This window comes from Rattus norvegicus, chromosome 8, assembly GCF_021556685.1.
Source record: "Rattus norvegicus strain SHRSP/BbbUtx chromosome 8, alternate assembly SHRSP_T2T, whole genome shotgun sequence".
Taxonomy (NCBI): domain Eukaryota; kingdom Metazoa; phylum Chordata; class Mammalia; order Rodentia; family Muridae; genus Rattus; species Rattus norvegicus.
In genome coordinates, this window is record NC_141541.1 from 43,271,568 (window position 1) to 43,284,428 (window position 12,861).

The 12,861-nt window shown below is 41.4% G+C and overlaps 1 protein-coding gene across 6 annotated transcripts in view; it reads right to left on the reverse strand.

The window, feature by feature from the left end:
• Ccdc15 (coiled-coil domain containing 15) overlaps nucleotides 1-11,737 on the reverse strand; it is a 77,646-nt gene extending 65,909 nt beyond the window's left edge. For 2 of the 6 annotated variants that reach the window (NM_001191912.2, XM_087563081.1), the window contains 4 exon segments: nucleotides 4,482-4,673; nucleotides 5,905-6,054; nucleotides 11,134-11,319; nucleotides 11,654-11,737. In NM_001191912.2, the coding sequence (NP_001178841.1) occupies nucleotides 4,482-4,673; nucleotides 5,905-6,054; nucleotides 11,134-11,313 (522 nt within the window). In that variant the 5' untranslated portion in view covers nucleotides 11,314-11,319; nucleotides 11,654-11,737. 6 annotated transcript variants of the gene reach the window in all.
• Between the last annotated feature and the right edge of the window lie 1,124 nt (nucleotides 11,738-12,861).

Here is a 12,861-nt window from a genome sequence, read left to right on the forward strand (position 1 = left end):
AAGGGGCCACTTTCTTTTAAACCACCACGTTCCACTCCCTGGCCATTATAGGCTTGTGGCCATATCATAATGCAAGAATGCATTAAGTCCAACTTCAAAAGTCCTTATAGTCTTTAACCGTCTCACCACTGTTTAAAGTCTAAAGTTCAAAGTCTCTTTTCACACTCATGCAATCGCTTAAGTATAATCCCCTGTAAAATCAAAATGAAAAGCAGATTATGTATTTCCAACATAAAATGACACAGGATATACATTCCTATTCCAAAGAGGTAGAAAGGGAGCACAGTGAAGAAATACTGAACCAAGCAAGACCAAGACCAGCTGGGCAAGCTCCAAACTCTGCATCTCCATATCTGATGTTCTTCAGATCTCCAACTCCTGTCAGCTTTCCTTGCTGCAACTTCTTCTTTCTCTTGGGCTGTTTCCACTCCCTGTTAGCAGCTGTTCTCAGCACATATTACATGATGCTAGCCATCTCCAACATTCTGAGGTCTCTAAGGCAATCAGAGCTTTACCTTCACAGATTCACCTAATGGGCTCTCTAAGCTTCCATGCAGGGATACACTCCGGACACATGCCTGTCTCTGTGGCTCTCCTTACTCTCTGAGGGAGATTCCATGACCCCTTCTATCTTGACTCTAAAGCCAAAACCATGTGGCTGAAGCTGCCAAGTTCTGCTTGCTAGGGCTGGAACTTGGTCCCCTCATTCAATTACATCTTCATTAGCTTAGTGTCTTCGACAGTTACCTTTGCTGCCTAAGCTTTCCTACCCTGGAACTCACGCTACAAACTGGGTTGGCCTTGAACTAAGAGATCTGCCTGCCTCTGCTTCTGTATCCATGTGTAAAGGTGTGCACCACCATACCTGGTTCTGATCTTTTCTTTAATTCCTTTTCACTAGCTGAAAGTTTAGCTTGGTAGGATTTTGCCCTGAAGTCACCACTCCCCTTATTACTATTACACTGAACCATTTATTTCCTCTCTACTTCTTGGTGCCTCTTTTCTCTTTGAATTGTACATTTTGCCTTTTTCCTTGCTTAGTCTGTTCCTTTTCATTATAGATCGTCATAAGAGTGAACAATAATAACCACGTAATGGAATTTATACAAGGGTATTTTGACATTTTCTCTGGCAATGCAATCAATCCAAACACTTCAATTTAGCCTCAGGCAGATTTTTTGAATAAGGGCAGAAAGCAGCCACATTCTTCACCAAAATATCACAAAAACAGTCTCCTCTGAAACATATTGAGCCAGGTCCCTACAAATCAAATCATCCTCATTACCACTGACTTTCATGCTCCTAATAGGATGGCCCAATAAGTCCAACTTAAAGCATTCAACTACTAATCCAAAGTCCAGACTCCAAACTAAAGTATGGTCAGGCAGGCCCATCACCAATACTCCAGTCCCTGGTACCAAATTCTGTCTTGGAGTTTCCATTGCTCTGAAGAAACACATGACCACATCAACTCTTATAAATGAAAATATTTAATTGGGGGCTGGCTTACAGTTCACAAGTTTAATCAACTATCATCATGGCAGAAAGCATGGTGGCCTACAGACAAACATGGTGCTGGAGAGGTTGCTGAGAATTCTATATCTGGATCAGCAGGCAGCACAAAGTGACTGTCACACTAGGCATGGCTTAAACACCTGAGACCTCAAAGCCACGCCACAAGTGACTACTTCCTCCAACAAGACTACACCTAATAGTGCCACTCCCTATGCGCCTATGGAGGCCATTTTCTTTCAAACTACCAGAGACTCCAATGCCTTGCTAGTGGCAAAGCCTTCCCTGGGTGAATTCAGAGGGATTGTTGTAGTAAAAATTAACTGGGAGTTTCTACCTCACCTTAGGTCATTTAGTTCCCAGGACCCAAAACCTTTATATTTATAATAAGCGTAAACAGCACTAGAGCTGAGCAGATATCAAACCGTCTAAGCTATTTTATCTCTTTCCCTGTTAATAAATCCAAGGTATAACTTGCCATGTTCCATCTGGGCTGCTCTTACTCCAGTTGGCCAGCCCCCATGGCCAGTTCTCACAATCCTATAACCCACAGCATCTTCTCTCTTCACCTCTCTCCTCCTCATCTCTGCCTCAGAACTCAAGCAAACCCCAGGAACCAAAGCCTCACCTACCTCTCTTCTGCCCAGCTATAGGCTGTAGATATCTTTATTTAACTAATAGTTTTAGATTAAGGAACAAGGTTATATACATCATGTGGTGTACATGAGGATTTCCTCATCCCTGAGGCAACCAGATCCTGGGGGTCAGTATTTAGCATCACAATGCACAGCAACAGATCAAAGCTCAACAAGGGATGGCAAATCCTTTCTCTAGTCCAGGTACAGTTGTTTATAACGTATGCAGAAAAAGTGTAACATAGCTGATATTTATGACCCAAAAACTGTTCCCCTACAGAGACAGAGACAGCTCCTGAGATTAGCGACACATGCCTCCTTGTTCCAGCTGTATATAATAAGCCCTGCTTCCTCAATTCAGCTGTATGCAATAACACGCCTCACTGTTGAACTGCATATGACAAACACGCTGAACCTGAGGGCGCCGTGGCTTCTTCACCAGAGAGCCCAGTGTGATCGCAGCTTCTCTGTTCATGTATCTCTCTCTCTCTCTCTCTCTCTCTCTATATATATATATATATATATATATATATATATATGTATGTATGTATGTATGTATGTATATGTATATGTATATGTATATGTATATGTATATGTATATGTATATGTATATGTATATGTATATGTATATGTATATGTATATATGTATATCTGTCTTGTTCCCCCAGTTAGGTCAATCCCTGAAGCCATGCAAGGACTTGGAAAAGTACATTAACTCGGAGTAGAACAGCTTTGGTTTTCACGTGGTCATCGTTTACCACACTTATTTCTCTTTCCTTCACACCATCCCTAAGTATGTGTTTTCAAGTAGAATGAAGAACAATTCTTAAAGCAAAGGTAAACAACACATCAATAAAAGCTGAGGTAACCAAAAAAGGAACTGATGGAATGGGAAGAATGCTGCATATTTTTAATTTTTAAGTATTAGCTACACTAAAAAAGTCACCAAAATTTTTTCCAAGTATTCTGGATATGTTAAGAATTTACTATATTATCACCTGACATATAGTACAGATAAATTTATTGTGGTAATTAGTTTAAAATACAAAAGTAAGAAAAGCAAAAAGTAATAAATAAAACACTATTTAATTGTACTGAATCCCTTGGCATCAACGGTCAAGATCACTTCTGTCTGTAGCAACAAACTGACGATAACATATACAGAACATAATTTCAGTACAATTGGAAATTTGATGCTCCTTGACTCAAGACTAATACATTTTAATTCTAGACTTTTGATACCTTTCTTTTTTTTTTTTTTTCTTTTTTTTCGGAGCTGGGGACCGAACCCAGGGCCTTGCGCTTGCTAGGCAAGTGCTCTACCACTGATCTAAATCCCCAGCCCCTTGATACCTTTCTTTAGACAGTTCTACAATGTCTTATCAAAGCAAATGAATATGAAAAGCATATTATAATAACCCAGTTCATGTTTATAACCCGGTACTTGGGAGACAGAAAGAAGATAACTATGGGTCACACATCAGCCTAAGACACACAGCAAGACATTATCAACCAATCAGCCATTCAATCCATAAATAAACAATTTTTGAAAACTAAAAATAAATACTATTCCACTTTTAATAGATAAAAAGTGGCAAGAAGGAGGAGAAGGAGGAGGAGCAGCAGCAGCAGCAGCAGCAGCAGTAGCAGTACAGTAGTAGTTGTTTGCAATGTGAAGACCAGAGCTCATATCCCCAGAACCGATATAAAAATCCAAATCCAGCAATAGGGAATGGGTCGCCAAGTTCAGTAAGAGACCCTGCCTCAATATATAAGGTGGAGAGTGACTGAGAAACACAACTGATGTCAACCATAAGCCTATACATGCACATATGTATTCCTGCACACACGCACGCATGCATTCACACAAGCCCATTCATATACACATACAAAAAGAAGGGGAAGTCAATAGGTCGACTCCTAATATCTACTGCATACCCTGAATATATCACATCTATACATTAGAGGACTGAAGGGTGTTAGCATTCTGTCTAAGCTCTACCCCACAGTTATCTGGCAATAGCCAGGTATGCCTGACACTATAAAAGGGGCTGCTTGCCCCCTCCTCACTCTTGCTCTTGCTCTTCCCCTCTTCCCCTTTGTCCCTTCTCTCCCCATTCCCCTCCCCACTTCCCTCCACATGCTCATGGCCGACCTTTCCTCCTCTCCTCTTCTACTCTTCTCTCTCTCATCCCTCTCCCTTGTCTCGCCCTTACATTAAACCTCTCCATGTGGAACCATGTTGGCCTGGTGTGGTTTGACGGATGCCAGCCAGGATTTCTACCCCAACAAAGGCAATCATTGAAAGAGAAAATAAAATGTACCTCTACTTACAGCTTGAGCTTGTTGTTCAAACAACTGATTCTGATTCTCTGCATCATCTGTTGCATTACCAAGCACCAGGGAAGTGGGTAACCTAAAACTTCCAACAGCAGCATTCAGATTGCGAGGGAAAACACTTGTCCTTTTAGAAGTTAAATGTGCTGAGTCTGAATACCGTATGGCTATAGAGCCTTCCTTTTCTGCCTACACAAAGGAAAAAGGAGGGATAATGAGACTCTACTCCATCATAACGTAAGTAATACCTTTTAGCAGCCATAGATTTTCACCTGGGACAAGGGAGTAGGGGGGCAGGCCTTAGCTGACAGAGGCACTAATGTGATAATAATTTAAGTAGGCTATCTCACCTAGTTCCTATGCAATCCTGTAAGCTTATATCATATCATATTGTGATAGCTAATTGTGGCTGTCACCTTAACTACTTCTGGAATCAACTAAGCAGCTGAGCATACCTGTGAAGGATTTCTTTAATTGGATGACTTGAGGTGTGAAGAACCACCCTAAATCTGAGCCACCTTGTGGTGGCAGCCCACATAAAAATATATGGAAGAAGCTTTCGGTTTCTTGGCTGCTTGCTCTCATTCTCGCTGGCAAGCTCATCAGTCCTGTTGCTGACTCTCGTATTAGAAGCTATTTCTTTGGGATTCCAACAGACTAAAGAGTAGCAGCTTTCTAAGGATCCTCTGGCACCAGTCTAGCACCAGACTGAATGAGTATAGGATTCCTGGCCTCTCCATCGGAGACAGACATCAGACCATATCCTCTAAGTCATGCTAATAAATTCCCTATCTGTTCTGTTCATTTATAGAAACTTAATACACATACCATGTATATATAGCATATACCATATAGATACATTAATCATACATATGTATATATTGATATTTGGGGGGTTTTTTGGACACAGGGTCTCATTCTGTAGTCTAGGTCTGGAACTTGTGGCAATCCTCCTGACTTAGCCTCCCAAGTACCGAGATTATAGGTATGAGCCACCAGACTCAGCATTTGTCTACTTTACAAATAATAAAACTATTATTAGCTCAGTGGTAGAGCGCTTGTCTAGCAAGAGCAAGGCCCTGGGTTCGGTCCCCAGCTCCGAAAAAAAAAAAAAAAGAAAAAAAAAACTATTATGCAATTAGAAAAGTTAAGTAATTAGCCCAAGGTCACAAGGCTAGGAGGTGACAAAGATAGGATTCAAACTTAAATCTGTACCCAAAACCCTGGCATCGTTTTTTTACATATTTAGAGAAAAGGGTAAAAAGCAAGTCAGAACAGAACAGGAATAAAAAGTTTCTCTACATGAAAACTGGCTGTGCTCAGTACAAATTTGGAATTTAACAACCAGAATTAAAAAGAGAAGTAATCGTGCGATGGCCTCACAGCGTGTCCGTTCACACTACCTTGCTTCAGAACTTACTGCTTTGTAAGACTTGTCAAGTTGTTGCTTTTTCCTCAGCTTAGCCTGCTGATTGACCCGGTGTTTGACTTGTCTCTGAAAGTGTCTCAGAGACTCTTGCTTCCTTCGCTGCTGTTCCTTAATTTCCTCTTCAAGTATGTATGCTGAAGTCTTTAAAGAAAAAAAATAGAAAGTGGACTTAAATGTCATCAATTTGGTCCATGAGGAATGTCATGAATGCAGAAAAGTTATCGTGAAGAAGATTGTGAACAAGAAAAACTCAGTTCTATACTCTGCTCTCACCGGAAGAGCAAGGAAATAACAGTCACAACCACTGATGTAAGTGTATTTAGGGAGTCCCAAGAACTCAAGGCCAATCAGAAGCTTTAAAAAAAAATGGAATTTGTGAATATTTGTATCAAATGTTAATGTTTTATTAAACTAAAACTAAAGGTGTCTTCATTAATTCTTTTTTCCCCTGGTTTTGTGTTTTTATTGGGGTTTACCATGGGCAGGAGGAACTGCCACCATAAGGTATGGCCCTCCCAAGCAGGTCCGTTCTAATCCTCCTCCTGCGCCTTCTGGGACTTTTTCTTTTTCTTTGTGCTGCTCTTTGTGCAGCTAGCAGAAGCCTCAGGCTCCTCAGAGAATTCCCTTTTCCTCTTATGGGGTCTGCATTAATTCTTAAGGAACTGATTTTGACCCATTTGTGTTATGGTTCCTAATAGAAGAAAACTTTCACCCGACATATTCCTAATGTCCAGTGTCTTCATACTTAGAATTAACCTCTCCCCCTTTTCAGGTGTCACTATTATAGCCCTAACTAGTCTACAGCCCTCTACATAGTTGGAGCTGACCTCAAACTCCTGTCTCTGTCTCCCAAGTGCCTTTCACTCCATTTTTAACTTAGCTTTCCTTTCACCCACCTTCAAGACTAACCCACATCCCTGCTCATTCCTCTGAGCCCTTATGCTACAACCCATTTCATTCTAAAATGATTAAAATGAAGCACTTGTTAACTCTCCTCCTAGATTACTAATCCTGAGAGTAGGAAATGTAGCCTTTCCTTGGCTAATTTACATATGATGGAAATAATGCTTAAATTATATAGAAATTATTCTTCAAAATGACATAACTTAAACTAAATGAATCAAGGCTCTTGGCATTGATGCTATTGTGTAGTCTTTTCCCACACTGAATTTTATCTGTCTTTGTATAAACAACGGAATGAAGCAGAACCATTGGGTCCATGACTTTCCCAACAAAGTTATTAAGCAACTGGAGCTCTGGAATGACCACCAGGGGGAAAGCCAGTATCACAAAGAATTCTGACTACTCTAAGACTCCCACATTGGAGGGAAGCACAGCCAAATTAGCCATATGACACAGAAAGATCCAGCCAGTCGCCAGGTATTCTAACCATCCTGGCCCAAAGGCCACACATGAGAGAGACTTACTAGATATTACAGCTACCAAGAACTAAGAACTTTAACATTCAGACCCATTACAATGTCTCAAATATCCAGTTACTTAAGTCACTCAGCTGAGGCCTAGGACACTGACACAGATATGACATGGCACATTATTCTGTGTAAATTCCTGACACACATTATTACTTGCTTTATGGCACTATGTTCTGATATGACTTGTTATATAACAAAAGATAAGGGGAGAGCGGGCTAATATGCAAGAGAAATCATATATAAGACCACAGTGACTTTTCATAATGATTTAACTTAACAAATTAATTTAATTTACCAACTATTTTAATTACCAAAGAAAAATGAATTTCTGAAGCTATGAGGCTTTTACAAACCTTGAAGTGTTAAGTTCTTCTTTAGAATAGTTCTTCTTTAGAGTAGACAAGCTTTAGAAGTAACTATTTACCGCATCTCTGACTTGACAGTGCTGGGGCTATTAGTAAGGATGGATTCCCAATGTTTTTTGTTTGTTTGTTTTTTCTTTTTTCTTTTCTTTTTTTTTTTTTTTTTTTTTCCCGGAGCTAGGGACTGAACCCAGGGCCTTGAGCTTGCTAGGCAAGCGCTCTACCACTGAGCTAAATCCCCAACCCCTCCCCCCATGTTTTAATGATAAAGAGTTCTACCAGATGCTTGATCAAACTCCCTTTGATTGAAACTAATTGTAGAATTATTTAAAAGGAGAAGAGACAATTTGTACGTGGTTAATATTCTGACTATGTGAGAACTTAAACTATTATTAACAAGAAGAAGGGTGTTATGGTAAAAGATTTTGAGCACTATGATACTACTGACACTGTAAAGGTGTCTTAGTCATTAAAAAGGTGTATTGGGGCACTGAGAAAGCTCAGCAGGTAAAGGCTCTGAAGAGCTGAGTCCCACACCAAGCTCCACATCACGGTGGGAGGAGAGAACCAATTTCTATAAGCCTTCAGACCTCTGCACTACAAACACAAATAAATATATGGAATTAAAAGTTTGTTAAAGGGTACAGACCAGTAATAACAGAACTTTGTACCAATTCTTATTTACTGACTCCCACTTCATGCACCCTTTTCAAGGTGTTCCTCTCCTCCATTCCCCATTAATAAAGAAATTCTGATGTTATGCCTCATGTCTAAATTGTCTTAATTTATTCTAATTGTTCCTCTCATTCTAATCTCTCCCTAACCCCTAGCTTTGAAGCAATTAATCTAATCAAAACAGCTTGATTATGGAACTTATCTATAGATATTAAATAGTGAATAAAGTCAAGATTTTCCCTAGACTTTCTAGCTTCCCACTCCCCTTATTTTCAAATCATGTTGGCCTCCATCCCTCCACTAAACCTTCCCTCCAGCCAATTCCTTAATAGATCATCTCATGTCTACTCATCCAGATTCTTTTAAATTTTCCCCACCAACCAGTCATATCTTCCTTGTTTGAGTAAGAGAGATATTCTTAGCACTTAATCACATGCAGTCCAACTTTTAAGTTCCTTCCTGAAAGGTAGCAAAGTGGGCATAAATCAATGAGTGTGTAACTATATATACTATGAACATAAAAAAAAATTAACTTACTATATTGTTCTGTTATTAACATTTATAATTGGAGGGTGTCGATGTTTTGGGGTGTTTTTGTTTTGTTTTGAGACAGGGTCTTACTGTGTCTGACTTGGAATGCCCTCTGCAGACCAACTTGGCCTCAAATTCAGAAATCCACCTGTCACTGCATCCCCAGTGCTACAATAAAAGGCATGTACCACCACATCTAGCTATTCATAGCTTTTCAGTATTAATTTGTATCTTTTATGTGTGGGTGTGGGTGAATTGCCTGCATGTATGTCTATACACTACATGTCTGCAGTGCCCTTGGGGACCAGAAGCTTTAGTCTCTAGAATTGGGAGTTAAAAAACAGTTGTCATATGGGTACTGAGAATTATGGGAAAGCAACCAATTCTCCTAACTGCTAAGTCATCCATCTCTCTAGCCCAACATTTTTAAAATTTAGTGTGTGTGTGTGTGTGTGTGTGTGTGTGTGTGTGTGTTTTGGGGGGGCTGTACATGTATACAAGTGTGTACGAATGTGTACATTCGATGGTATGATCTCATGTGTGGAGATCAGAGGACTTTTCAGGAATTGGCTCACTCCCTCCACCTGGTTTTGAGGCAAAGTTATAGTGACATTTTAGAGTTTTGGTTTCTTTAAAAAAAAAACCACACAAATATTATGAGAATGTGTTTTCGTTTTGATCCCAGGTGTAGGGATATAGAGCTACTTCAGATTGTCCAGAGCAGGTGACTACGATTTGTCTCGTGCTCTAGCAGGGAGGGACATGATTTTGCCGGCTGCAGATTGTTTCTACAACTGTGTGACAGGGACGTTTTTCAGAGGATATACAAAGGCTAGGTCCCTGAGAGGTGTGCTGGGATATCGGTTAGTTGGTTGTTGTTTTGGGTTGTTAGGAAGTAACAAGAAGAAATTAGATACCCTGATGACAAAGATCAAACTTGCCTCGAGGAACTCAATGCCTCTGAACAGCAGGGAGTAGCTAGCAATGCTGCCCTTTTCTAGCCCTGACTGTACTCAGGGATCTCCTTTCCTTTCCTTCCTATCCTTTTTGTTGTTGTTATTATCTAGTATCCCGGGGTTGAAAGGTAGGAAGAGAAGGGGTGGAGAAGGGTGAAAGAAAACAGGACCCGAATAGCAGCAGAGACCAGCTACACAGGGTCTCTGATCTCTGCTGCTTCACTCCAGGCCACACGCTGCTGACAGAGTCTCAATACAGGGCTGTGGGGCTTACACTGCTCCACCCATCGTGCACCTGGACTCCAGGACTAGAACCTCAGTCTATCAGGCTTGCACACAAGTCTTTTTACCTGTAAGCCACCTCCAGATCCTTGTGTGATATTTAAATGTCTTGTTGCTTCTCTAAAATCACCCAGGTTTAGTACCTTGTACATTCTAAGAACATCACATATTTCCAACATTCCATAAATACTATATATTACTATGTATATTAGGCAATATTATTCAATTTAAAAACAAGGGGTGTGGAACAGTGACTTGCTCCCTATGCACGATAAAATTTGAACAAAGAGCTAAGGAACAGTTCGTTGAAATACTAAACAAAGCCAAACAAAAACATTGCAAAACCACTCTCAGCTGTTAGCAAGAGAATCAAATATTTACATGTGTAAACTTTTGAAAAGGGCGTCCCTTCATCTGAGATGCTTCTACCTATCTGCATTTACTGCATTTCCATTCTTTCATAGCCAGCAAAGACCATATTTCCTGATTCATTCAAAAACTACATCCTGAAGGACCTACTTTACCCCAAAACAAGAACAAGACGTTCCTTGACCTTGTGGAATTTACAACTTCCTCCGAGTTTGTCAGGATTAACCTCTTTCGTTTTTTCTTACTTCATTGTGCTTTATTTAAAAGCTTATAAACCCCAAGCAACTAATTAACATTTAAAAAGTGACCAACTGTCGTTACAGTGTCGGAAAGATGTACACAGTACATCTTGCCTTTCACGGCAAACAATCATGTTTGTGAAGTAAACTAGTCTACTTGCTGGTATACAGTAAGAACTAAGTAATATTTGATTATGTCAACTAAAGATGAAGCAAGTTTGGGAAAATACATCAGTATTGTATAATTTTGACGCAAGAATATAATCTGTCACAGAATGGAAACAGCATCCCCCAGCTTTAAGCACCAAAAATCAGAGAAGGCTAATAAAAAAGGCAGGCAGCGATCACAGTATCTGGGTCAACTGACACTCACGTGCGCTGGAATTCCCGACCAATTTGGTGAGGCAGGTTCCACCCAAGCCCCAACTGGTACTATGGCCTGGTTCCTCTCAGCCAGCACTGCCAAAACATCCTTGCTCTTCGTGGGGTTTAAAGTCAGGGGCAGTTTTGTGGGATTCCGAGGCTTCTTGAGGGGGGTCATACCTCCTGGCATTGACTTCTGGTTAGGAGAAAAGAAAAAGAGGGACACGAAATAAAGACGAGGGGAAAAGGTTTAAAAATTACTTTCTGGAAGGAATGGAAACGAGAGAATGGAGGATTCACTTGGGAGATGAAAAACTGCCCAGAGGTGGGTATAGGTGAGCGCTAGGGACAGGACTTGAGTCTGAGAGATGACCGGGTGTGGAAATGCGCCAGCTCACTGCTGCGGGGTGGAGGGGTGTCTGAGGCCCGGGCAGGAGCCGGGGTCCTAAGAAGCCTGGGCACAGGCAGGGCGTCGGAAGTCCGGGCAGGAGGGCAGGGGCCTGTGAGACTCGGGCAGTTAGATAGGGAACCTGTGAAGCCTGGAGCCCGCCGCGATCCGGACCTTCTCACACTCAAACTCCGCGGGCTGCTTCGCAAAGGACAAACAACAAACTGACACACCGGGCCTGCCCTGCCCCTTCCGCATTCGTCACGCATCCTGGGCTGGGAAGGCGGGGATCCGAGAGTTGGGAGTTACGTCACGTCCGCTTCCTGTCCTTTGGTTGGGAGGGCCAGAGCTAGTTTATGAAACTTCCAGCGAGCTGTGGATGCTGGCGCTGTAGTAGTCTCAAATCTCATAGGGAGATGTCTAACATGATGAGCAGGCGAGTAAGCGTTCGGTCTTGAGGAAATCTCGGGAAAAGGCACAGCAGTTCTCAATCTAAGGGTCGCCACCCTATTTTGGGGTTGCATATCAGATATCCTGCGATGAGATATTTTACATTACAATTCATGGCAGGAGCAAAAGTACAGTTATGAAGTCGCAACCGAATTTTACGGTTGAGGGTCACCACAACATAAGGAACTGTATTAAAGAGTCGCAGCATCACGAAGGGTGCTAGGACCCATGCTAGAACATGCTGCCAGTGGGTCCTCGAGGTACAGACCAAGCCAACAATCAACCAGACTGTGTTTTTGGGCATCTCCTAAGGTTTACAACGCTATTTCATGATTACCCTCAACATGTTCTTGCGTGTGACCATCACAACTTATTTAGTGGTCTCCATCTCTACTCCAAACACTATTTGGAACTTTTCATTAAACCCAAAGGACATAGACTCATTCATTTGAGTTGTATGTGGATGCTGGAGGTTGAACCTAGGACCTCTGGCACGTTAAGCAAGTGGGGCAGCGGAAACCCTAGCCCCCTTAATATCTTTGCTTTTCAGTTAAGGTCTCACTAAGGTGCCCATGCTGGATTCGAATTCCCTATGTAGCCCAGGCCTCGAACTTGCAATCCTCCTGCCTTAGCCTATCCAATGACTGGTGTTACAAGCATGTGTCACCAGGTTTCACTTCAACATATATTACTGCAAGCATTTTACATATCAGTATGTTTTCTGGATACTCCAGGTCCAGTGAACAAAGATCCCTTGTTTGGAGAATTTACAAGACATTGACATTGATAGGACCTTTCCAGAGAAGACATCAGTAAGACAGTTGAAGTGGTTCTATGTGTTTGGTTTGTATTTCACTTTATTCAGTCCTGGAAATTAAGCTCGGGGCTTCTTACATGCTA